Below are 27,821 nucleotides of genomic sequence, written 5' to 3' on the forward strand. Positions count from 1 at the left end.
TGGTTAAAATTTTAAATTTGACCCAAAGATCGGGGGGGGGGGGTTCATAATCGTCAGTAAGAACTTTTCCGGAAAATTTTGTTTTACCAAGAATGCAGTTGTCTGGGGGAATTTTTCTGACCAGCGGGAGGGGTATTTTATTAGGTCACCTCCCCCCCATCCCCTTCAATACCTCTCTTGCTACGCTAAAATATTTTAGAACCTATAAAAAATCTTTGATCTAATTTAACAGCGCTTGTGTTTCAGGAGTCGTTCTTAAAGAATATGGACAAAAGTCAAACTTTAGCGTAAAGAGCAAGGTATTTAGGAGGGGGCAGCCCCCCTCATATAAGGCATAATTTCTGTTAGTTCTAGGTTTCAATGTCGCTCCTTACTTTCAGTTGAAAAAATTCGTTTTTTTAATATTTAATTACTGACCGTTTTTCAAATCATGCCAGGAAATCCACTCCCCTACCTCTCCAATCAGTGTGATATTTATCCTGGATAATTCCCCCTGGAAAGTTTAGTTTCCATGGAAAATTATCCCCGTAGAAAATCATTCCCATCCCAACAAAAAATTGTCACGTAAAATCACCGTATATTTCCCAATAGCCATTACTATATGTGAACAATAGAGGCAAATTTTGCAACTTACAGCCCTGTCCACAGGGGATATCGAGGGTCAAGTCATCACCAAAAGCATAATTACCAGACCTCTCAACTATCCTGAATCAAATGGCTATCTTAAATTTTTAATCGGATGACTTTGGGGAAAAAATAAGTGAAGGAAGAAGGCTAGGTGCCCTCCAATCTTTTTGGTCATTTAGAAAGTGCACTAAAAAGATTCGGTTCGGTACGATCACACCCGGGGAAAAAGAGAGAAAAAAAACAACAAACAAATAAACACGGATCCATGACCTTTCTTCAGCCAAAAAATACAAGATTCCACATTTTCGTAGATAGCAGCTAGAAACCTTATCATTAGGATCCTCTGATATGCTGGACCTGATCGTGTGGTTTTCATTAAGATCACTTCACTTATTGGGTGTGTTTCACCTCTTTTTCAAAAATCTGTCAAATCTGTCTTTTCTCAGGTTCTAACTTTTGTTGGGTAAAAATAAACTTAATGGATTTTATATATATATGGAATTAGCATAAAAAGCTGATGCTTTTCATGATCTATTGTTATCAAAATTCCGTTTTAAGAGTCTCGGTTACTGTTCGAGTCGCTCCTTACTTACAGTTAGTTTCCACGAACTTAGGAGCTTTACCATGGAACCAAACTTTTGATAGAGAAAAGGAGCGGTAGAAGTGCAGCAAATTTGTCAAGAATTCCCTCCTAGAGAGCTTAAAGTAGGTAGAGCACCAGCAGTTGTTTAAAAAAAAAGATCAAAATTATTCTTGTCACAGGGTAAACAACAGTTTTAAGATCGAAGGTAATTTCTCTTTTGTTATTATTTATTCACTTTTGTTGAATGTATTTTATTATTTTCATAATGAGTTTTATGACATCACTTTTCTTCCTTGCCTTTTTTGATGATTCTATTGGTTTCTTTGTGTCTTAGTATTTTTTCAATCTCAGCATTATTGATTTAAAGGTTATATGTGCGTTATTATTATAGCTTACTATCGTCAGTACATTTAGTCTTCTAATAGGCGGCTACTTATCATGGTAGTTGTAATTTAGTCTACTAAATTATATTACTACTAAATAATTTGTCTACTAGACTAGTTTAGTCTACCCTAGATGTGCCTTTTTGAAAAGAATAATAAGCAATGCTGACCGGTACTTACGTATTATCCCGACCATACTGTTGTTTTTGATTTGTTTAAAACCGGTTTCTCTGTTTGCATTCGGAGACAATCAGCTTAGTTTGAGTGAGATAAACTACTATGCAGGTATATTTTAATCAAATATTTAATATATACAGTTGGTTAGGTTAGGTCATGTATTTAATATAATGTGTCCTGGGCGGCCTGCTTTCCATAATTCTCTGTTGTAGTTTCCATAATTTTGTTTCAATAGTATTGTATTCTTATCATATTTTGGTGTGCGTCATTATGATTAACCTAACTTCACATCTTCAGTGTGATCGGCATAATACGTAAGCACTGGTGGGTGCTTCAAAATGTCTTCTCAGGACATTTTTAAGTCTCTGGACGTATCCTGAAACTTTCATTCACCAAACTCAAGTGCTTTCCAAGATTGAAAAATTTCCAACCTTGAGTGTGGTAAGGGTAATACGTAAGTACCTGCTGGCCTATTTAGAAACGACGTGTGCTTCAAAAACTCCATTATTATTATTTATCATTAGTTTTAGGTGCTATTACCTTCAGCCTAAAATGGCAAATAACAAATTTAGTCCCTAAAATACTTACAATCAAAGCTCCTCTTTCAGTAAAGAGTGGAAGTGTCTTCCATGTAGTATTGCTTGTTTTGCATAAAAGAGGCTAAAGTTTCAGTCCGTTTTCCCCTTTTACATTGTTATGGAATGTATCAAACACAAATTACTTCTAATTCTTATCCATTGTACTGGACCGAAAATAATAACGAATAATTATCATTAATAATAACTCAGTTCTGGAAAACATCCTAAATGTACACATGATGAGCTTGATTTTGGAAAATGAAAATATAATCAGCAAATTTGGAGGCATTTAGCAAACATGAAAGCCGCTGCTTTTTCCTTTTGCTGCCATGACAGAAGAAAGAAATGAGCCGAAGGTGGCAGAACCTGTGACAGCCCCTCTAGCTGCTGGATTTTTTCTAGTCGTTATCACCTCGAATTGTTTTCCTTCAATAGTAGGTCCTATAGCTTTCACTTCAATAATATGCCAGTCTGGTATGCTGCAACAAAGAAAAAAAAACATTAATTTCTATGGCTAGGGGCGATAAGTTAAATCCATGTCCGTAAAGGGAAAGGGGCTTTAAGCCCCTTCATAATTCTCATCATTTTCGTGACGTTGCTCAAAATGTACAACAAATACTTATTTCTTTTTATAATGGATTAGAACCCCCCCCCCCCCCCTTCGAAATAAAGTCCTGTTTACACGCCAGACTGGCCGCAACTAGTAGCTCATCAAATACGCAGTAGAAGATACTTTACGTAGACATCTTACAGATTGTATCATTGGGGGTTAAATTTTTTTCTAATTACATTCTTAATTACGACTGTTAGTGCTATTATTGCAAGATAATTTGGTACTTGTTTAGTATCCAGTAAACACGCGATAAGTGAAGTTTCGTTAATGATAATGAAATAAAACAAAATAGGATGAAAATATAATAGTTCAGAAACAAATTGGGGCTTTGTATTTGCACATTAGGGGGGGGGGATAAAGCTTAGCATATATTAAATACGTAACCTAACCTAGGTACCTTTTTTGCCCCTTCATACCCCAAAAAATAAAGTCTAAATCTTTGTCACGGAGTGAGCAATACCTCACTAGAAAGCGAAAACCTGTTTTTCATATAGTAGCTGAGATTTCAACACTGAGAAGATAATCTTACTAGAAAACTATAGAAATTAAGTATTTAAAAAACCTAGTTTACATTACCTGGTTTTTAAATGACCTGCTGGAAATCTGCCTCTCCGTTGTTAAGTCGTTTTATCAACGTTTACTTTGTCATAACAGGCCAGAGTTTAGCAGTATCAGTATCCAAATTGATGTTGAAACTTTCGGATTTGGAATTTTAGAATGTTGCGATTGCAGTCCAGAACTGTGGGTATTTACTGCAATCAAGTCAGGTCAGCTGATTAATTTCTTTAATTTTTGAAGCTTTAGCCGATACTGAAGTTTTTCATTAGCTTAAGGAATCCAGTTCAAGCTTTGAGGAAATATTGGGGGGGGGGGGGTCAAGTAGATTTCAGATTAGGGGGATCAAGGAGAGCTTATCAACGACAGTAAATAAAAAAAAAATGTGGTTTATTTTTATAATGGGGTTTCGCACTTGGTGCGAAATATTGGATTTTTATATTGATTAGCTTTCAAGTTTCGGGCAGTTGGGACACCTCAATTAAGGTTTCAGAACCAATCGATTTCAGGCAAGAAAGTTGTATTGATTGTTGACTTCCTATTTTTGTATTTTAAGACAACAAAACAAAACTCTTTTTAATAAATGAACTCAGATCCCATTTGCTTAACACACAGTTGCAACAGATTATAATACACTAAGACATGCGCAATGACATGATTGAACATATTCTACCTTCAAGCTCATAACAAGATGGGGGTCAGGATGGTTTCACCCCCTAAAGAATATGCAGATTTGCAATCATTGGAATAGTAGTCCCCCACCCCACCCACCAACCAAAATCTCAATTGTCAAGCAGAAGCCCCCCCCCCTTCTTCAAATTTTTTTTATAAGGTTTCCTTTTAATAACCAATAAAAGACAATGTAATTAAAAACGACGGATTTTTTTTTACAAACTCTAAAAAGAAGCTTTTCAAAGAAAGGAAAGAGCTATGTACAACCAAAGACGACCTGAAATAGTCATGCAATAATTCAAACTTAAAGCGAACAGAAATTGCTATCAATGAATAAATGATACCCATAAAGAAAACAAAGAACAAATGAATAATTAAGTCAAGCTTAATAAGAATAGAAATTACCACAAACAGCAATAGGGTTAACACACCCTAAGCCTTTAAAAGGCAAAATTTGGTCTGCAGTATCTTAGGAGCAGCTAAAGGTATTAATTTGAAATTTTCAGGACCATTCTTGCTTCTACAACTGTGGCTACTTGAGACTATGATTATTTTTGACTGTGACTGACTACATGCGACTACTGGTGAAATGTGACTATTTGCAACTGGGACTGCACAACTACTTGTCACTGCAATTGCAACTGCTCGTGACTGTAACAACTTCTGACTGCGGCTGCGAAAGCTTGCATCTGTGACTACGACTTTGCAACTTTCACTACTTGTAACTTCGCATGCTAGCGACTGTAACTACTTGTGACTGTGACTGTGACTAAGGCTACTTGGGATTGCGACTATGACTACTTACGACCGAGAATGTTTGTAACCATGACTACTTGCGAGTGCAACTACTTAAGACTATAGATCCTTGTGACTGCGACTGCGACAACGAATGCTACTCGACTGCGAATGCGACAACACTTGTGACTGGGAATGGAACAATTTGTGAATGGAGACTGCAACTTCTAACATTACAACTAGAACTGTTGAACTAAATCAAAAGAGTTTAACTGCATCCTGCCTGTCAAAATGACATAATACTTCCAGGTTGTCAAAAGGGTATCTGCAATATCCCACGATATAGCTCATGAGATTTCCAGGGAAATGTAAGGGGGATGTTGCACTAGATCAAAAGACACCAGGTGCATCCAAGCTGTCAGAATTTTGTATCTGGGTGTATTTATATTGATCTCAGGAGTAGCTATGGGTATTAAATTGAAACTTCCATGGAATGCAAAGAGGAATAATAACCGAAATTGGAATACACTATATGCATCCACGTTGTCAAAACGGTACATCTTCAGTGTTTCAAGAACAGTTGGAGGAAGGGCATAAAGCTGAAAAATTCAGAGAATGGTGAGGAGGATGTTGAACATGAAGACATCAAGTTCATCCCAGTTGTCCATGGTCGTAGCTCCAATGTCTCAGGAACGGCTAAGATTATTAAGTTGAAACTACAGGAAATGTTGAATGGGATGTTGAAAATGGCATTCAAAATAGAGGTTGTCCTTCCTGGTTTTTCAAAATAGCTCAGGAAGAGTCGAGATTATTAAGTTAAAACTTTCAGAGAACATTGAGGGAGGTGTAGAACTCGGTCAAAAGGCACTATGTATATCCCGGTTGTCAAAAGGGTATATCTGCAATATCTCAGGAATGACTAATACTACTTAGTTGAAACTTCCAGGGGCTGTTGAATAAATAAAAAGGGGAGCCCTTCCGCTGAATAATTCTTCCCATGGGAAATTCCCACACAAGCAAAACTGAGCAGCCACAGAGAAATTACAACATAGGTACCTCGAAATGTTGCTCAGATGTCCTAAGGGGTAACAAAAAGGACCAGATATCAAAAACAGTTTGAGGACAGGGATTAGCTGGTCTCCAATTACTTTTGACTTAAAAAAAAAAAGACTAAAACGCTCAATTTCTGATCGAATGAGCACCCTCCGAAGCTCTATGACCATGAGGGGTTGTTGGAGGTGAGGAAGGGGCTGTCCCTTTCCTATATGAAATAAATTCTACTCGTTTTGGAGTTTAATGTTAATCTTTGCTTTCATAATAATAGCCTAGACCAGAAATATTTCCATAACTCAATCAAGAAGAGATGAGATGGGTTTTATTTTCAAATAATAATTACATCATACTTAACTGGCACTTACCACATTTTTTAAATAACATTATCAACCAAACGTAGAAATGGTAAGAACGTGTGACGTTTTATTAAGCCACTATTGTGGCTTGAGCAGCGTCTCACAATTTTTCATCATAAACCAAACTCATTCACTCTTCCTACTCTTTTCTTACCTTTCAATACAATTTAACCCGCCTAAATAAGAATAACAAAAAACACACAAAAAAACACAAAACAAACCCAATAACTAAAAAATATAACAAACAACAATCAAAAACATTTAATTCCCACCCAACAAGAACTTTTTTATTCCAATTTTAAACTGAAACTGGTTTTCTGACTCCCTAATGCCCTCCGGGAAACCATTCCACAAATTAACTGCATAATTTCTAATTACAAAACTGGATCGACCCGTACTCTTTACTTCTGAGACTAAGCTTCCACGACTTCTAGTCCTATGATGATGATAATCTGAATTAAACTTTAAAAATCCTTAAAATATTCTACAGATAATCTATTAAGCACATGGTAAGTAAATACTCCTGCCTGATGGTCCCTGATCTCATGAACATTTAAAATTCTAAAACTCATAAAACATTCACGCGTGTGCTCATACTGAACAAACTCACCCAATTATCGAAGCGCCTTATTCTGAAGAATCTGCAGTCTTTTAGTATTTAAAGAAAAATTAGATGCATAAATAAAGCAGCCATAAACAATAAAAGGATGAAAAACAGTATGATATACATTTCTTAAAACAGTTAAAGATAACACGTGTTTCAAACGCCGCATCACTCCAAGACCTCGTGCAAGTTCAGAAGAAATCATATTTCTTTGTTTCTTACAACTAAAATTATTATCAACATAAAATCCCAAATATTTATTTTCAAAAACCTGTGAAAGTGACAAATTTTCAAATATTATAGAAGCACTATTTACAATTTTTCCTACCCTACTAAAAATCATATAATTTGTCTTAGAAGTATTAACAGAAAGGTAACTCAAGGAGGTAAACACCAAAAGGTTTTCCAGCGTTCGGCTTGCTTTATCCACTAGTTATTCCAGTGACCGTGCAAAAATCGTCAAAGCAGTATCATCTGCAACAGTTGCTTCAGGCATGTAGAGCCTCAGAGTATCGACGTATACGAGAAAGAGTAACGGACCCAGGATTGAGCCCTGTGGAACTCCACATTTTACAGGATAGAGTCCACTAACGATGTCACTTAACATTACTTTAGTTGACCTTCCATACGAATATGATTTAAACCAATCCAAGCAAACATCTTTTATCCCCAGGCTAGACAGGCGACGCAGCAACAACTCAAAATCCACAGTGTCGAAGGCTTTTTTGAAGTCGACAAAGATCCTTAAAGGAATATAACCTTTTCCAGAGCTCCATTGACTACATCCAGAAGATGGTGAACAGCATGGCTATTAGAATGTTTACTGGGGAATCCAAATTGGCTGTCTCACAATATTCCTAGTTTATCAAAATTTTCATAAAGCCTCCTTTGAATTATCTTTTCATAGACTTTAGAAAAAATAGGCAATAACGAAATCGGTCGCCAATTCGATAGTTCTTGTTTGTTGCCTCCTTTATACAATGGTATTACCTTTGCCAGTTTAATAGATTTATCAAATGACGTAGACAAGGTAATATATAAACTAGGATAGCATTTACAGCCCTAAGATTAAGTCCATCTATTCCGGCCAAGTTGGACTACAGTCCTTTCACTGTGCCCTCGATCTCCTTTGCTGTGCACTTATCGAACGAAAAACTGCGCCCTTCGCCTCCATTATCAAAAAAGGACTTTTCCAGATGTCTTCCAGACTTTTTGCTATTTCTTGCTTAATATTTGCGCCAGTGTTCATGAAATATTTTCCAAATGCATCTGCCACTTCCTGTTTATCAGTGATTTCACTTCCATTCACCAACAGATTCTTCAGTCCATCATTATCATTAGTCATCCCTTTTAAAACCCCATTTATCAGTCGCCAGATCCCTTTTGTATCATCACTTTTACCATCAAAAGCAGAAGCATAATATGTTTTTTTCTCACTGCGACGCTTATTGTTAACTTTGTTTCTCACTCGCTTAAATTATATAGTAATTATCACAGTTTATATAATTATCTGAACTGATAATTATATGAACTGTGGTAATTATATAGTAATTTCGACCTCTATCCCCCTTCCTTAGAACTAATTCCGTATTTATCTGAAGGCTCAATGAGAGCTAAGATGTTTTGGCATTAAAGTGCACCCTTTGAGACGTCTGTTTCTCTCCCCAACTTCAAAACAATCAGAACACCAAACCCTACTGTAGGGTTTTCAAGCTTTCAACTACAAATATTTGGAATTGGGTATTTTTTGCCAAAGAATGATCTTCAGTGGCGTAATTTCGTTAAAATCATGGGCGAGGGGAGGGGGGGGGGGCAAAGTTAGAGCCAATTTTCCCAAATCAAGTAAAAATTACGGTAAAAACTGAAAATGAGCCATATACGGTAGTACCATAATACTAAAGAGAACTGATCTGTTTCTGTGGATGTTCGAATTATGCAGGCTTATCTTAGAGGGCTCATTCGAACAAAAATGAAAAGTGCCCTTTTAAGTAATCCGGATGAAATTTCTAGATAGCCATATGGTTCCTCATAATTAAAAGGTCCAATAAATATGCCTCTGGGGATGGCATAACCCTCCACTGCCCCTAGGAAAAGGGATGTAAGTTTCACAATTTGTCCATTACTTACGTTCAATGTTCTTGTTGGGAAACGTGCGGAAATTTTTCGCGGGGGAGGGATTTCTTGGGGAAGAATTTTCAGGGAGGAAGGAAATATCTGGAAATTATTTTCCTGAATTCGTCTACCGATTTCTTTTTATTTGTCTTTCTTTCACTTTGGATACATAATTTTACGTACGGAGAGAATCTTACAGAGGGATTGTCCGGGGGAAATTTTCAGCGGAGATCAAATTGTCTAGCAGGATTTTTCCATGGAAAAATGTGGGTAATCCTCAGTAGTACTACAGGGTGACACCTCCCTTCATATTTCACAAAAGTGTTTCTGGGGTTTATTTTAATGATTTATTTGAACCATAGGCAACGCTATAGCCTCAGACTTAACAGGTGAGTACAACTTTCAATATTCTTTCTAATGAACCTCCAAAATTATCAGGGGGGAAATTTCCGTGGGAGACGCCAAGCAACAATCAAAAGATACTATGTACATCCCGCTTGTTAAGAGAATATTTCGAAGAATGTTGAGTGGGTGTCGAACTCGATCAAAAGACACTAAGCGCATCCCGGTTTTCAAAAGAGCGTATCTGCAATATCCCAGGAATGGTTAATGACATTTAGTTGACATTTTCAGGAAATGTGACGGGGATATTGAAATAATATAAAAGAAACTAATTAGAACTAATATATTACATCGGATATTTTCGTTCTTAAGCCAAAAACGTGAAGAACTGGAGAAACATTCATTATATTAAACAATAATAAAACTTGGGCAATCAAAAACGAATAGAAACTAACTTAAAAAAATACTTTCTGAAAAAGAAGTCTTTCAAAAAAAGTAAAGAGCCGTATTAAACTTCAGACCAGCAGAAATAAAGTCGTGTAATAATTCAAACTTAAAACAGTCAGAAATTGCTATTAAAGAATAAATTAAACCCTGAACTAACAGAAATAAAAATAGATTCATTTATTCTGTGATTGTAATTTCTGACGTTTTGATTTTAAATTATTATAGGACTTTATGTCAGCTGGTCTTAAGTTTATTATGGCTCATTACAGACATTCTTTCAGTAATGCTATCATTTATTTTCACTAATTCTATCATTTTATTTATCGAATTCATCTTTTCAATTAATCTAAAATTGAGTTGGTAAAATTTCTGCATTTACCAACTGAGAACATGATTTTGGTAGTTTAAGATTTCAGTGGTTGTTAAGTCAGTATGATTGTTTTAATTTCAGTATTCCTATTTTTTGAACTAGCTAACACCTCGCGCGTTGCTGTGATCTAAAAAGAAAGAAAATTGAAGGAAAATCCTCTCAATAAAATTCCCCCTGCGGAAAACTCCCCTGCGAGAAATTCCCACTTTGAAAATTCTCTCCGGCGGAAAATTTTCCACGTTTATTGATAACAATCTATTTTTTCTAATTTAAAAGCATTTGGAAATTCCCCTGCAAAAAATTCTCCCCCCCCCCTACGTAAGACTCCTCCCCAGAAAATTTCTCTCCCACACAGAAAATTCTCTCCCAAAAACTAATAGTCCTCCCCTGAAAGATTTCCACCCGACAGTTCCCCTAGGAAAATCCCCCTGATAAATTTCCCCCACATGTGAATAGTGTAATGAACAACGCCTTAAAGTTTCTCGGCAATCGGATGAACAGTGTAGCACTGCATACAGGACACACACACACAGACATATATTCGATTATATTTATGTTAAATAAAAAAAAAGGTTTTTTCAACTGAAAGTAAGGAGCAATATTAGAACTTAAAACGAGCAAAAATTATTACGTATATGAGTTGGTTCGCCCCCTATTCAATACCTCGCTCTTTACGCTAAATTTCGGAATTTGTTCCAATTCTTTAAGAATGACCCCTGAATCACAAAGGCCCTTTAATTAGAACAGAAAGCTCTTTTGAAAGTACTAAAAAAGTTTCTGTTCGTTTCAAGTTTTAATATTGCTTCTTACTTTCAGTTGAAAAAACTTGTTTTTTTTATTTAATTTCTGATCGTTTTTTAAATAATGCTGGGAAATCTGGTGCCCTCTTCATAGAAATGTCCCTTCCCCCAAGAAAACATCCTCCATGGGAAATATCCTCCCACGTAAATCCCTCCTCCAATCCTCCCCCCCCCTTCCAGAAAAAATCCCTCCTGAAAACCTCTGTATACTTCCCAAAAACCATCACTATATGTAAACAATGGGCAAAGTTCATTACTCGAAGCCCTTCCCCCGGGGACTGTGCGGGATTAAGGCGTCCTCAAAGAAATATTTATAAAATTTTCGACAATGGTGAACAAAATGGCTATCTCAAAATTTTGATCGGGTGACTTTAGAGAAAAAATAAGCGTGGGAGGGGCCTAGTTGCCCTCCAATTTTTTGGTCACTTAAAAAGGGCAATAGAACTTTTAATTTTCCGTTCGAATGAGCCCTCTCGCAATATTCTAGGACCACTGGATCGATACAATCACCCCTGGAAAAAAAACAATCACGCATCCATGATCTTTCTTCTGGCAAAAAATACAAAATTCCACATTTTTGCAGATAGGAGCTTGAAACTTCTACAGTTAGGTTTTCTGATACGCTGAATGTGATGGTTTGAGTTTCAATATGACACCATCACTTTTAGGGGTGTTTCCGCCTTTTTTCAAAAATAAGGCAAATTTTTTCAGGCTCGTAACTTTTGATGGGTAAAACTAAACTTGATGAAACTTATATATTTGAAATCAGCATAAAAGCATAAAAATCTGATTCTTTTGATGTATTTACTGGTATCAAAATTCCGCTTTTTAGAGTTCTGGTTTCTGTTGAACTGATTCCATCCTTACTTACAGTTCGTTACCACGAACTATTTGATAGATTTAAATAATGAGCTAGTAAAAACATGATGCTTTTATCATCATTTAACTATGTACCAACATATTTTAGGGGGCAACCCCCCTCCTCATACATGACGCCTCTTGATCTATGGTCCGGTTAAAGAACGCTTGGATCCGATAGTTCAAGCCACAGTTTATATAATTAGGCAGCAATTTTACCGCAGATGATTTCTGGCTCTTCATTCTCGGTGCGAACAAAAAGCTCCTCCCACTTATTTCTGCGCTTATGGGTTAGTGTGTATGCGTCAATCAATGAGAAATGGTTACAAAGTGCATTATTCGTAATTGCGAAAGCAGAAAAAAAATTTGGTGAGCCGGCCAAGTGGTTTGCAAGTGTCCCATCTAACAGGTATTACTTAATTTATATACAAATTATTAATTAATATATTATTTACATAAAGTGGACTCACCTGATTTGAATATGTAGTATTTTATAAATCTGGGGGCGGGGGGTTGATGAAATGTGTGAAAATAAGGAATTTTGTTTCTTCTAATAACTGGTGGAATAGGTGTGATGGTTTCAGGGGCGGATCCAGGATTTTTTAGGGGGGGGGCACACAATAAGTTGGTCCGAAAAACTTACGTTAGGAGCAAGTTAATTAATGCAAACTTGCATTAATTAGGTAAATTACACTACTTTAGACTACTTTAGGGGGGGGGGCACCCCGCGCCCCCCCCCCCTCTGGATCCGCCACTGGATGGTTTATAATTTTTTTTTCACGTCGTGATATTTATTTTCTACGATATTTATTTTCTAGATAATCAATGTTTTCGTATGAAATGGGCAGACCTTTCCTGAACTTTAAACAATAAACACCTCCGTTTGAAAATCTTTGCACTTTGTGAATTTAGATAGCGATAAGGGTTCCTGATTGAGACCAATTTTAGGACTTGGGTTTTTATTATTGGTTGCTGTGGTAAAAGTTGTCACAATAGCCCTATCCAAAAAAATACCAAATGTCTGTTAAGATGTGTTTTTCGTAAAATTCTTAGTGAGTTTTTAAAAAAGTAAAGGGCATCATACATTTTAGAGGCGGATCCAAAATTTTAAGGGGCTTTATGCTAGAAAAACTGTTATTATAGAATATTCTTCCAGTTTGTTTACCAGAAAATAAATAAAATGCATTTCTTACTGCTGAGTCTGTATAATCTTGGAAAAATTTCCCTTTGAGAAAAAGTTGATAAAACTTTTAGAACTGAAATATCAATGCGAAGCACCAAATATCATAATCAAATGTCATCGCTTTATGGCATTGTTCAAATAAAACTCATTTTTAACTTGATTGTCGTTGTAAATTTATTCTTTGTCTTTCTTTCCATTCTCAAACCAATGTTATATTTACCTTTTGCGTTATTACAGCCCACTATGTATACATTTATATAAATTTATATGCAGTGTTACCGCCATACCAATTATTCTCTATTCCTTTTTTATTCTTTAATAATAATTTCTGGTCGTTTTGAGTTTGAGTTATTGTAGGCTTCTATTTCTACTGATCTTAAGTTTAATATTGCCTTTTCTTTTCTTAAAAAAACTTTCTTTTTCGTAAAGTTTTCGAAGTATATATATATATATATATATATATATATATATATATATATATATATATATATATATATATATATATATATATATATATATATATATATATATATATATATATATATATATATATATATATATAGGCGCGTACAAACAGCTCCCTTCATTTGATCTGCCATCAGCGGTCCAATTACCCTGGAACACGTATTTTGGCAGAAACTTTCTCAAAATACCTTTGAAACCAACTTGAGACTTCGAAACCTATGTTTAATTCCTAAAAACATCTAATAATAACATTGCACTACTAATTACCGATTTTCATGTATGTATTGCAAATAAATAAATTTAAAATTAGTTTCTTCCAAATTAGTGTTCCAACGTTGAAGCCAAGTTTCGCGTTCAAGAGAGATCTGACTTGTCTACCCGTGAAAAGATCAAATGTCGCTTATGTTTATACCGGTTTATACATTCTCTGGAGCAATCGCACCTCGGTCCGGGTTTTTATAATGGGTGAGATAGGGAATGATCATACTGCTATTATATATACTCTGGTTCAAGAGAACAGGGCTTGAACAGGAATCGATAATATTATATGGTACTCTTATCTCATCTCTTTAACCTGGTTAAATAATTTCCTCATGCAGTTTAACTAAAGAGCAAGGGTACATTAGCAAGAAATCAGAAATTGTAGCTATTGAAAGGGAAGTCGTGTGAGTGAAAACAAAAGCACTGCATACTTTTTACGACAATATACGCTTTCTTGTTTGCAGATTGTCAACTCAAAACTAGATTGTCAAAACTAATTTATTCTGAAATAAGCATTTATTTCTGCAGTATGCTTCAATTTCTTAATAATTTTTGTGGTACAATTTTTCATTTAATTTTTTCGGTATTCCTGCAATCTTAAAACAAAAATAAAATAAAACTAAAAAATCGATAGGTTAAAAAAAACAGTAAAAATCACTAGAGTTATGAAGCTGATTATGCTTTGTTATTTGAAATTCTAGGTATACAAAAACAGACACTACAAAGACAGCCTCTGGTTATGATCAAGTCCATAAATTGACAGATGAAGATAACCCAAAATGTAAGCTTGGCGAGGAGCCACCTATTTCAAAAATTGAGCACGACTTGCACGAAAAATATCGTTATATACAGAGGGAAGATGAATACTGGACAACTAGCAAAATCAAATATTTTCTTGGGAAAATTGGACTGTTGAAAAAACGGAAGAGTCTTGATGAGCCGCAAAAAAGGAGCGTATCTACTTTACGAGAAATGGCAGAGAAAACTGAACAGGAACCAGAAATTGTAAGTAAATTGCAATCATTGCATTAATATCTTAAAGGTGACATTGACTCAAGCCAGTCTAGGAGAATTACCAACACTCTTGCTGTTGCTGAGGACGACAAGTGCAAGGTTCCCTTGACTCCTCCTCATTTATGAAGAATCCTCATGCCCAAGCCCCATTATGACCATAATTATGGATAAACATAAATTACGGGTGACTTCTGTACTGGATTTTATCCATTTTCGACGTAACACCTTTAAATCAGGTGTTGTTTTCTTAGACCACACTGCCGTTCTAAGACGAACAAATAAACTTTCAAATGGGGACAGATCCATTTATTTTTGACAGTGAAAAACAGATACAAAAGTCCAGATATTTCGATCACATATACAGCGACCGTCTTCAGTAGAAATTAAATAAACAAAACAAGTTTTCTTAACTGAAAAGTAAGGAACGACGTTAAAACTTAAAACGAACAGAAATTATTCCGTATACGAAAGGATCTGTCCCCTCCTCAACGCCTCGCTCTTTACGCTGAAGTTTTTTATTATTTAAAAAAATAAGAGTTGTGAGAAAGTCAAACTTTAGCGTAAAGAGCGAGGCGTTGAGGAGGGGACAGCCCCTTTCATATACGGAATAATTTCTGTTCGTTTTAAGTTTTAACGTCGTTCCTTACTTTCAGTTAAGAAATTTTTTTTTAATTTAATTTTTGGAAGTTTTTGAATTAATGCAGGTTTTTATCGTGGCTCACCGTACATGAATAATTAAAACAAAATTTATATATTAATTTTACTTTTATTTGGTTATATTGCTTTCTCGAAACTTGTTTAATTTTATTTACGAACGTTTTTATTAGTAATAAATATACGTAACTTACGAATTAACTTACGTAACAAGCTTCTATATTCATATATATTTAATACGTGTATTAGGGGGCTCGTCCCCCTGGTCAATACCTCGCTCTTTAAGCTAAAGTTCAAATTTTGTTCCAATTCTTTAAAAATGACCCCTTAATCACAAAGGCCGTTATTTAAAATAAAAAGCTCTTATGAAAGTACTAAAAAATCTTTGGCTTAAGAGCGAGGTATTGACAAGGGGGTGAACCCAATCATACACGTAATATTTTCTGTTCGTTTAAAGTTTTGATGTTACTCCTTATTTTCAGTTGGAAAACTTTTTTTTTAATATTTAATTTCTGATCTTCTTTTTAAATAATGCTGGGAAAACCGGCCCCCCCTTCATAGCAATGTCCCTTCCCCAATGAAAACTTCCTTCATGGAAAGATTTTCCAACATAACCCCTGATACACTCACCCCCTACTACCCGAAAAAATCCCCCCTGAAAACGTCTGTATACTTCCCAATAACCAATACTATATGTAAACATTGGGTAAAATTCAGAACTTTCAGCCCTCCCCCCCGGGGAGTTTGGGAGATTAAGTCATCCTAAAGGACATAGTTATCATATTTTCAACCATGCTGAACAAAATGGCTATCTCAAAATTTTGACCAGTTGCCTTTGGGAAAAAAATGAGCGTGGGAAGGGGCCGAGTTGCCCTCCATTTTTTTTTTGTTCATATGCAGCTTGCTAGCGCTGCCTAAGTAAAGAACGATGTGGGCACAATGTGTTTTTTTTTCTCCATACTCGGGCCCTTCGTATCGAAGGAGTCGTCGTATAAACTTCAAAAAGGGCTCATTCGATTAGAAAATGGAGTGGCTATTACCCTTTTTAATAGTCGAAAGTGATTGGAGGGCAACTAGCCCGTAGTTGATTTCCCTCAGGAGAAGCGTTTTAAGTTATACCCTGGGGGCATATGAGGTTTTTATAGAAGGCGTTGTCGTAGAAACTTTAAAACAGGCTCATTCGACTGGAAATTCCAAGGGCTAGTGCCCTTTAGAATAGTCATAAGTTATCATAGGACAACTAGACCCCCCCCCCACGCCTTCATTTCCCCAAAAACACCTTATCAAAATTTTGAGACTGCCATTTTGTTCAGCGTATTTGATTTAAAAAAAGAAAAATTGTTTTTGAGGCGGACACTCCCCACCAACCCTCAGGGCAAGGGTTTTAAGTTCCTAGGGTTTTTTATGCCCTGGGGGTATATAAGGTTTTTATAGAAGGCGTTGTCGTAGAGACTTCAAAAAAGGCTCATTCGATTGAAAGTTCAAAGGGCTAGTACCCTTTTTAATAGTCGAAAGTGATTTGAGTGCAATTAGCGCCCCCCCCCCCTCACGCCCTTCATTCCCCCAAACATATCCAATCAAAATTTGAGATAGCCATTTTTTTCAGCGTAGTTGATTTCCAGATAGAAAATATGTTTTTGAGGAGGACACTCCCCCACATCCCTCAGCGCAAGGGTTTTAACCTATGCCCAGGGGGCATATAAGATTTTTAAAGAAGGCGTTGTCGTAGAAACTTCAATAAAAGCTCATTCGACTGGAAATTCAAAGGGCTAGTGCCCTTTTTAATAGTCGAAAGTGATTGGAGAGCAACTACCCCCCCCCCCCATCCCACATGTCTCCCAACACAGCCCATACACAGGTTTAGGTAGCTTTTGTGTTGAGGGGAGTTGTTTTCCAGAGAGACAACATATTCGTAAGGAGGAAGTTTACGCTCAAACCTCAGGCCACGGATTATATGTACTTCCCTGGGGGCATGGATTGTTTTTATTGAAATCTTTCTCGTAAAAAGTTAAAAAAGGGCTCATTCGATTTAAATTCAATGGACGAGCATCCTTTTTGATAGTCGAAAGTGATTTGAGGATAACTAACCCCCCTCTCTCGCCCACCTTTTCCCAAAACACATCCAATCAAAATTTTTAGATAGCCATTTTATTCAACGTAGTTAAAAGTTTTGGAAATTAGGTCTTTTCGGATGACAACCCCGTCCCCCCCCAGCCCTCAGGGCAGGGGTTGTAAGTTATGCCCTGGGTGCATATAAAGTTTTTATTGAACGCATTGTCGTAGAAACTTCAAAAGGGCTCATTCAATTGGAAATTAAAGAGGCTAGTGACTTTTTTAATAGGTGAAAGTAAGTTAATTGCAACAAACGCCCCTCTCACGCCCACAATTATCCTAAACACATCCACTCAAAATTTTGAGATATCAATTTTATTCGTCATAGTTGAAAATTCTTGAAATTATGTCTTTTAGAATGATAACCCCCTCACAGCCCTAAGTGCAAGCGTTGTAAGTTATGCCCTTCTGGCATATAAGGTTTATATAGAAAGTTGTTGCATATGATTTATAGAATAGATTTTAGTCTTCCTCAAATTCAATTTTTATATGTTTAAAAACTAAATGTTGACTTAAGATTAAATCAAAATGCACTGTGACAATGCTAATTCCCAATAAGGCATCTCAGCAGTATCCCAAGAGCGAATGAGGGTATTATGTTCAAACGTTCGGGGCTACTTCTGCTCTTAAAACTTAACCAAATCCAAATAGCGTAAGTGTATCCAAGCTATCAAGGAAAGTATACAGATTTTTTTGCGAATGGTATCAAGTTTTCCATTACAGGTCAACTAGAGGAGTTATGAATTAAATTAAACAGTACTATTTGTGTCCAGATTTTTAAAAGGGTGTGTGCTGTTAAAAATGGCTGAAAATTTTTCTCCGGCATACAAATAGCAGGCCGAACTATAAAATCTTAAAAAACGAAAATATTTAAAGTTCTATTTTCTTTTTCTCTGAAAAGACTATGTCCATATAAAACGAACAGAAATTAATTAAAGAAACTTTTTTCACAAAATAAGTTTTTCAAAGAAAAGTAAAGAACTCCATTAAACAAAAAATGAGCAAAACTAAAATCAAATAATCTACCAAGCGCAAAACTACCACAAATCAGCAGTAGTAGGGCATCAATTCGCGCTGATCCCACATTGAATTACACATGAATATACAGTGTAGTCTAACCGGTACATTGACTTGCCACGGGTCAGTCACCAATTACTATGAACGGTACATGCCTTACCAGACGGGTTTTCTGAGGTAACACCCATTTTTTTGGGGTCAAACGGTGAGAGAGCGGTGGTTACTGCATTTGCGAATTTTTTGCAAAAAGGTATTTGCGTAAAGGTATTGCGTTGGTTAACAATGCCTCACGGGTAATTAAATAATGAGGAATGGGATGCTTGCATCAATAATACAAAGAATATGCTCAGATACTTAATAGATTTGACGCCTACAAGAGACATTGGTAGAAGGTATTCAATAGCTTAATTGAAAAGTAACGATAGAATGACATTGTGACTTGACCTAGCTTTACCTCTCCGATGTGGTCTGTATAATACACAAGTAACGTTTGAAAAGTATTGTCAATTTCAAATAGGATCTAACGTTCCCTTCGTTCCCCCATTTCTGAGGGGCGGGGGAGGGTAGGAGAGGGGAGGGGGGAGTCAATTTTGGAGGTAACACATTCTAAATGAGAAATCGTAAAAATACCCGAGACAATGAACAAGTTCCAATATGGCAAGTATTTAGTTAATATAATGCTTGTAAGAGAAATTAAGTTTTGAGGGGGGTGTAAAAATGCTACTTATTTAATATCCCGGTTGTAACTTTCGTTCCCCCAATTTTTCAAAGCGGATGTTTACAACTAAGGGGGAAACTGGCCCGACCAAAGAGTGTTTATATTCTTGTCACTTTTCGTTCCCCCAATTTTTCAAAGCGGGTGTTTACAACTAAGGGGGAAACTGGCCCGACCAAAGAGTATTTATATTCTTGTCACTTTTCGTTACCCCAATTTTTGAAAGCGGGTGTTTACAACTAAGGGGGAAACTGGCCCGACCAAAAATTATTTATAGTCTTGTCACTTTTCGTTCCCCCAATTTTTCAACGTGGGTGTTTACAACTAAGAGGAAACTGGCCCGACCAAAGAGTGTTTATATTCTTGTCACTTTTCGTTCCCCGAATTTTTCAAAGTGGGTGTTTACAACTAAGGGGGAAACTGGCCTGACCAAAGAGTATTTATATTCTTGTCACCTTTCGTTCCCCCAATTTTTTCAAAGTGGGTGTTTACAACTAAGGGGGAATATGGCCCCGACCAAAGAGTATTTATATTCTTGTCACTTTTCGTTCCCCAAATTTTTCAAAGTGGGAGTTTACAACTAAGGGGGAAACTGGCCCCGACCAAAGAGTATTTATATTCTTGTCACTTTTCGTTCCCCCAATTTTTCAAAGCGGGTGTTTACAACTAAGGGGGAAACTGGCCCAACCAAAGAGTATTTATAATCTTGTCACTTTTTGTTCCCCCAATTTTTCAAAGCGGGTGTTTATAACAAAGGGGGAAACTGGCCCGACCAAAGAGTGTTTATATTCATGTCACTTTTAGTTCCCCGAATTTTTCAAAGCGGGTGTTTACATCTAAGGGGGAAACTGGCCCGGCCAAAGAGTATTTATATTCATGTCACATTTCGTTCCCCCAATTTTTCAAAGTGGGTGTTTACAACTAAGGGGGAAAGTGCCCCGACCAAAGAGTATTTATATTCTTGTAACTTTTCGTTCCCCCAATTTTTCAAAGCGGGTGTTTACAACTAAGGGGGAAACTGGCCCGACCAAAGAGTGTTTATATTCATGTCACTTTTTGTTCCCCGAATTTTTCAAAGTGGGTGTTTACATCTAAGGGGGAAACTGGCCTGGCCAAAGAGTATTTATATTCTTGTCACTTTTCGTTCCCCGAATTTTTCAAAGTGGGTGTTTGCAACTAAGGGGGAAACTGGCCTGGCCAAAGAGTATATATATTCTTGTCACCTTTCGTTCCCCCAATTTTCCAAAGTGGGTGTTTACAACTAAGGGGGAAACTGGCCCGACCAAAGAGTGTTTATATTATTGTCACTTTTCGTTCCCCCAATTTTTCAAACCGGGTGTTTACAACTAAGGCGAAACTGGCCCGACCAAAGAGGATATATATTCTTGTCACTTTTTCGTTCCCTCAATTTTTAACAGCGGGAGTTTACAACTAAGGGGGAAACTGGCCCGACCAAAGAGTGTTTATATTCATGTAACTTTTTTTTCCCCCAATTTTTTCAATGCGGGTGTTTACAACTAAGGGGGAAACTGGCCTGGCCAAAGAGTATTTATATTCTTGTCACCTTTCGTTCCCCCAATTTTTCAAAGTGGGTGTTTACAACTAAGGGGGAAACTGGCCCGACCAAAGAGTATTTATATTCTTGTCACTTTTCGTTCCCCCATTTTTCAAAGTGGGTGTTTACAACTAAAAGGAATGGCAGAAGGATGTATTAGCGAAGTTATAGTGGAGGGCGAGTTGCTAGCGAAAAACCCGTGTGGATGAATTGAAATAAAAATTTTAATGAGAAATGACTTAAAAGTGTTTTGGGGGAATATGGGTGGATTGGCAGAAGGATGTATTAGCGAAATATATTTTTTAACAAGAAATGACTGAAAAGTGGTTGATTGGCAGAAGGATGTATTAGCGAAGTTATAGTGGAGGGCGAGTTGCTAGCGAAAAACCCATGTGGATGATTTGAAATAATTTTTTTTTAACAAGAAATTACTGAAAAGTGCTTGATTGGCCGAAGGATGTATTAGCGAAGTTATAGTGGAGGGCGAGTTGCTAGCGAAAAACCCGTGTGGATGAGTTGAAATAAAATTTTTTTATTAACAAGAAATGACTGAAAAGTGTTTTGGGGGAGATGGGTTGATTGCCAGAAGGATGTATTAGCGTAGTTATAGTGGAGGGCGAGTTGCTAGCGAAAACCCCGTGTGGATGAGTTGAAATAAAACATTTTAACAAGAAATGGCTGAAAAGGGTTTTGGGGAGATGGGTTGATTGGCAGAAGGATATATTAGCGAAGTTAAAGTGGAGGGCGAGTTGCTAGCGAAAAATCTAAGCTAATAAGGGTTTTTGACCGTAAACTCTAGTTTTTTGTAAGAAAATTATGGAAAATACAATTCGTTGGTTCATAGGTGAAACTTAACTCCAGGTATAGATCGAAAAATAAACTATTTCTGTAGAATCTGAGCTAATAAGGGTTTTTGACCATAAACTCTAGTTTCCTGTAAGAAAATTCCTGTAAGAAAAAGCAGATGGTTGAAAAAGCAGTTGAAAAAAGGTAGATGGCTAAAAAAGCAGCTGATAAAAGGTAGATGGTTGAAAAAGCTAGAAAAAGCGGCTAAAATGGTGTTACGACATTCAAACAAAACGCAATCACTCATTTTGATTCGGGAAAGTCCGCCTCTTATTCAAGAAGATTAATGTTGCAACTCGTTCGCGAATCCCTGATGTTTAGTGAAAGTTTTTATACACATGTTCCACAATCATGACAGAAGTTGCTATCAATGTAAGGTTTTGTAAACTACCAATATAAATTAGCCCCCGCCCTTCATCACAGAAATGGCTGCCCCCCCCCCCTAGAGAAGAAGCTACGTACACCAATGAACGGAAGATGACAATTATTGCATAATTCAGAAGCTGAGATTCATTTATCACGCACCAATTTGAATATTTGAAATATACTTTGTTTTTTTTAAACTAAAAAACACGTAAAAAAATAGGCGAAAAACATGTAAAACATGGATAATTATCCTGTTTTTAAAGGTGATCTGTTTTTAAGCAAGTTCAGATCATTACCCAAGGAAAGGGCTTAAGTAACATAGGCTTAGTTTATGGATATCTATTAAACTGACTCTGGTAATGTGTCAGATACATAAATCATATGTCATATAGAACATAAACCTTAAGACATGATACTTTGAAACAGAGAGAATGGAAGCTTGGGACAGCAGTGACATGGGTCTGATGAAAAATACTAAACCAAAACGATCGTATGACCGTATTTGACTCGAAGAATTAGCAGAACAAATTTGGGAACAAGTTCGTGTTGATCTATAATTTTCAAACAAAGCTCTTGTCATTTCAATCATCCACTTCTATGGTATACAGTTGTAATCTTAAATTAGTGAAAAAACCAGATAATTTACAAATCATAATTTTTTTATTTATTTATTTATCAAAAGGTGGGACTGTACAGCGGCTTGGGCATGAAGACTTCTGCTCTCGTACCCGTTTGACTGGTCGTATTTTATACAATAAGCTGTTTAAAAAAAAATTCAGTTGGATCCCACTCTCTAGGGCTATAATGAAAGAAAGGTTGAGATGGCTAGGCCACGTTTTATGGATGAGTGATAGGGAGTTTGCCGGATATTTACTTTTCGGCTATCCATCTGGGGGCAAACGAAAAATAGGAGGTCCCCAAATGGGATGGGAAAATTATTATACTATAACTGTAGCAAACTGCGACCATTTTAATTTTTGAGCCAAAATATTTGCTTCAAAATTTGCATTAATTCTAACATATCTTATTGTCGTCAAATAATCTTTGCTTTTTCTACGCCAAGTCCGGAATTGGAAATAATAAAGGCGTAGACGCATCCAAGGGGAGGGTGGGGGGCAATTATTGACTGGTTCCTTTCTTGTAGTGATTATAATATAGTTCTAGGTCTAGGGGAGAAAAGTATTCAAAATCCAAAAAACATTTTAGTAAAATACTTCGGCTTACAAAATGGTTGATTGTGTTTGGCTCGAATAAGTTTTTACAGAACACAAGGAAGATATTAGCTGAGGGTGCTGAGGCGGGTAATTTTCCTCTTTTTTATTTTAACCGCTTTAATATACCCACTGGGAAGAGGATGAAATTCCTTGGCTTCAAAATTACTGCTATCAAATTATCATTGAGAATCACTTGGCCTGAAAGTTTCAGGGAAAATCCGCCAAAAGAAGTGAGGCGTGCAGAAAAGTCGGCCGTTGTATTTTATAATAAGTTCCTTATAAAATGGTATTTGGAGATATTAACATATTTTTTTTTTGCACTTTATCTGATTAGAGAAGAAGTTGAACAAAACATTTTGTTGGTAATACGTTTTGTAATTTCTGGCAACGGTTTGAAACAAAATTAAAACGCATTATTCATTTTTGGAGGTAAAGATCTGTGCATCACTTACTCTGACTGGTTTTCTAAACTCTAAAGCAATTTCAAAAATTTACTTTAAAGAACATCAAACAAGAAATAGCTGTCCATTAAGAATATACGCCAATGGGCTTAGAGCCTATTTTAATTAAATTATAATAGTTTGCGAGGATCTAATGTAATATTAACGTAACTAAGCCAGAGAAAATTGGTATCTGAGGAACCTGCTTTGATAGAGGGTCAGTGTGGCCAAGCTCCGCCCTTCAGTTCGGAATTTCTTATTTAAGAAATATGACTGACAGGGAATATATGTTCAACTAGAGTTCAAAGGGCGCAATTTGACACTTTGTCCAAGAGTTATGTATAGCCCGCAAAGCAAGTATCAAATGAAGCATGCCCAGTCCATTGGTTAGATCTTATTTGTGTTTCAGGATAATTAGGAAGTTTATATTTCTTCCAAAAAATGTTTATCACCTTTTGTGAAAAGTAGAAATAGCGACATGGTTGATCCTTTGACATAGCAATTGTTTATCTCTCACCGTGACTATTAGTTGAAAACATTTCTTGCACAAACAACTTTTTTGTCAGAAAAACAATATAGCAAACTAAATTGTGTTTTGAATTTTCTAAACTCCTGTTAAATGTAGAAGCTATAGCATACCGCCTTTTGAATTAATGTAACGAAGTTGCCTACATATAATGCTTTCGGGATTATAGACAATCAAAAAAGATACACAATATCTTGCCAGACATCATTAATAGATTTAATGGGGGCAATAGCCATAATCAGTATGTTTAATTCAAAAGATTAAAACAAATGCAAGGAAAAAGGTATGACATGAGACTAATGAGTATTTTTTTTCATCTTCTAGTTCAATAATAAAACCCTTGTTCGTTGTCTGAACAGCTGGGTTGAACAGAAAGCTATCCTTTCTCAAATACCCGGTTTAAACTTGATTCTAGTTTTATTCCCCTTTTTAAGGACAAAGGGCCACAAACAGCTAAAATCGCTGGCCTGGAGCTCCCCCATCGTGCACTAGGACCACACGCCAGAGCCAAATTTAATAAGGACCTATTAGAAGCAGAGGCTATGAATTACATAAAAAAACAACAAGCTTTGCATAGGCCAATGTCACCTCATCTGACTATATATGCACCTCAGTGGACATGGTTGCTCTCAATATCACATCGAGTCACTGGAGTGATGCTCACGACTTCACTTTATGGATTAGGAATAGGTAAGGTTGATGAAACAAGACTTACTTGCATAGCTGGTGATCACCTTTATTTTTACTTCAATCAATGTCTGTACCTATGATGTCACAAAATTTGTTAAAAATGGCTCCAAAGTTGGCCAAAAGGGTATGTCTGCTTTTCTGGTCTTCGAAGAAATTTTCTCAGTAAAAACCTAATTTTTAAACATTTATTCATTTAAATTGTCGTACTTAGATTTTGATTTCGACTTCACGTAAACTCTTGAATATCAAATTAAATTTGATTTTTAGGTAAAAAAAAATATTATTTTAGCTACACTTCGTTTTCAACCTCAAAAGATTTTTTAAAGTTTTAACTCTTTGGTTACCCATCACTCAAGGTCCCATATCCAGAGGGGGGGGGGTTAAAGGGGTTTGAACCCTCCCCGAAATGTTTGTCTGACTCGTAAAAACGTAACAAAAATGGATATAAACAAATTTTATATGCGTTTTTGAGTTTTTTTTGTGTAACCCCCCCCCCCCAAAAAAAAAAAATTTTTTTTAGTAAAACCTCCTCCGAAAAAAAAATCCTGGGTACGGCGTTGCCCAACAGTGTTAATAATAATGGACTACATACTTAAAATTTTACAGGGTGGCAAAAACGAGATAGTATGTAGAAAAATTCAGCACAATTAGACTATACTAATAATAATTAGACTATATAGTGGAATACTGTGGGTTCGGTTTGGTGTACAGTTCCTAGAATTGTGTCAATTAGTATTTGAGCTATAGACACTTAAGTATTTTTTTCCCTTTTTTTTTGTCCCAATTGTGAGTCTTCTCAGCCTCCTTTGAACTCAATGCGTGTCTAAAAATGAGACCTTAAATGCAGAAGTCTTTCTCACTTTCAAGCTTATTTTCAAAGAAAATGCGCGATACGCCTTTTGTTTTTGGTCACGACGATATTATTTCAGGCGGGTTATTTTAACTTCCCAGACCAAATTTCCGAATTTTAAAACGATACAGCAAGACCTGCCATGAGCTCTCGTTAACTGTCAAAATAAGATTGTAAATCAGTAGTAAAAGCTAATAACAATTTTACTTTTATTCTGATTTCATATTTATGATTTTTATTGAAAAACCACACCCTTTTTTGTGGTTTAAAGTGAAAGATGTCACTAGGTATTCGACCATATACTAACAATTCATGATTCCTTTTTTTTTTAGCAAAATGGAAATTTTGCTCCTCCACACTGAACATAAGCTTTGGAGGAATTAAAAAAAAAAAATATATATATAACGAATTCGACGAAAAGCATCAGAAGAGACCACCAAATGCCCGAAGATTCAAAATAACAGGCTCTCCGAGTCTTTTTTTTATATTTGAAAAATATAAAGTGCTTATATCACAAAGATACATGCATGTAACGAGGTTTTTTTGTCACAACCAGAAGATGTGGCATATAAAATAATTTTTCGGATGGTTGTCAAAAGTAATATATAGTAAAAATTTCGTTATCCGTATTAAAGATTTCCTGTGCAAAGCGTACCTGAAGCAGCTGCATTATTGAATTTTACTTTTTCAACAAACATGGTGACTTTTGAGGCACCCTATACTTTGAAAAATGGCAGCACTGTAAAAAAAATAGTTTTTTTTGTCTGCTTTTAATTCCTATCGCTTTTTAGGATACATGTTTGCAAGTCATCCTTTTGGATACTACATAAACCTCCTCCATTCACTCAACATTCCAGTGCCATTAATGTTTCTGATGAAATTTGGATTGGGAGCGGCAACCTCTTTCCATGTCTTAAATGGAATCCGCCACCTTGTGAGTAAATTTTATCCTTTCACCCACTCTACATCCCCATGCTTTTGCTGGATGGGTGAAATTGAACTAATTTTTTGTTAAAGAAAAATAATATTAAAAGCCTTGCTATAAAGAGTTGGGGCTTGTTATGGCACTAATTTACACTAAAACTATGGAAAAACTTTATTATAGTAATATTCCTGGTGTTATTATCTGCTACTATGTGATATGCTTTTAGTCTGCAATTACTCAGTTACCAGTTTCATCTGTAATTAACCCATAGAATAAATAAAGTAAAAAAAAAACGCCGTTAATTAATAAAAGGGAACAGCCAATGACCCTGTACTGATCCTCAACAAAGGTGGTTTTAGCCCTCAAAGGGTTGAAGACCTGGCACCTTGCGGCACTTACCATGACTAAGAGCTTTGGGCAGTAGTACCCACCCCTGTGTGGCTGATAGAAGCAAAATTTCTCTTATAAATTTTCTTTTTCGAATAAATCTCTAAACCCGACTAATGAAAAGCGTAATTGGTTTTCTTAAATCAAAAAAGATTAGAAAAAAACATTCTATAATCAACCAGCGTACTAGAGTGCAAATTGGATCTGCCAATTCGCTGTGGGGATTTCAGTAAAGGGGGAGGGTGACTTTAACAAAATAGTAGGAAGTGCCTTTTAAGTTGCCGCTACCACTCTAACTACATCCTAATTATTTCTATGAGACCTTCAAATATAAAAAAGAAAATTTATTATTTAACAAAAAGCACTTCACTTCTTAATTCTTCTTCATATATTTTAGTATATCATTTTTTTTACCTGATTCGTTGATTTCTTTTTTTTTCAGGCATGGGACACTGGCAGAGGATTCGACTTAAAAACTGTTTATCGAACAGCTTATATAGTCACGGCACTATCTGGAGTTGGAGGATTGTATTTGGCTATGCTGTGAAAGCGTCTTCATTTTGTGATATATTTTCCTTTCCTTTTTTCTTACAGCGTTAATAAAAAATAAATACACTATTATTGAATAAAAATCGTTGAAGATGGTTTATGAAAAATCAAGAGGAATTAACCTGTCAGTTAACTAGTTGAATCTAATAAATTCAAATCCATAGGTAATGCTGATGTTCAGACATGT

The 27,821-nt window shown here is 36.0% G+C and overlaps 2 protein-coding genes across 3 annotated transcripts in view; one reads left to right on the forward strand and one right to left on the reverse strand.

Annotated features, from left to right (window-relative positions):
* Nucleotides 1-2,424: 2,424 nt before the first annotated feature.
* The window catches only part of LOC148942088 (aspartate dehydrogenase domain-containing protein-like), an 83,772-nt gene continuing 58,375 nt past the window's right edge, over nucleotides 2,425-27,821 (reverse strand). The window contains exons 5-6 of one of the 2 annotated variants that reach the window (XR_016143134.1): nucleotides 24,949-25,093; nucleotides 2,696-2,827 (exon numbers count right to left, since the gene is read on the reverse strand). Coding sequence is in view for 1 of the 2 variants with exons in the window: in XM_089103004.1 (XP_088959130.1) it covers nucleotides 2,638-2,827 (190 nt within the window). In the remaining variant the exon portion in view is untranslated. Of the gene's footprint in view, nucleotides 2,828-24,948; nucleotides 25,094-27,821 lie in introns of both variants that reach the window. The other variant, XM_089103004.1, reaches the window with a different exon arrangement.
* LOC148942089 (uncharacterized) lies at nucleotides 3,414-27,802 on the forward strand. The gene is made up of 5 exons (XM_089103003.1): nucleotides 3,414-3,728; nucleotides 14,476-14,779; nucleotides 24,668-24,923; nucleotides 26,565-26,707; nucleotides 27,528-27,802. The coding sequence occupies exons 1-5, from the start codon at nucleotides 3,679-3,681 to the stop codon at nucleotides 27,630-27,632; spliced, it is 858 nt and encodes a 285-aa protein (XP_088959129.1). The 5' UTR covers nucleotides 3,414-3,678; the 3' UTR covers nucleotides 27,633-27,802.

The sequence above is a fragment of the Artemia sp. Qi Xiang Cuo genome, chromosome 17 (genome assembly GCF_049724085.1).
Source record: "Artemia sp. Qi Xiang Cuo chromosome 17, ASM4972408v1, whole genome shotgun sequence".
NCBI lineage: Eukaryota > Metazoa > Arthropoda > Branchiopoda > Anostraca > Artemiidae > Artemia > Artemia sp. Qi Xiang Cuo.

Excerpts from the sequence above, each read along its gene's own strand:
- LOC148942089 (XM_089103003.1), top strand. The coding sequence starts at position 3,679 with ATGTTGCGATTGCAGTCCAGAACTGTGGGTATTTACTGCAATCAAGTC. Across the intron at positions 3,729-14,475 it reads ATTTACTGCAATCAAGTCAG|GTATACAAAAACAGACACTA; the intron begins GTCAGCTGATTA and ends TTGAAATTCTAG. Across the intron at positions 26,708-27,527 it reads TAAATGGAATCCGCCACCTT|GCATGGGACACTGGCAGAGG; the intron begins GTGAGTAAATTT and ends TTTTTTTTTCAG.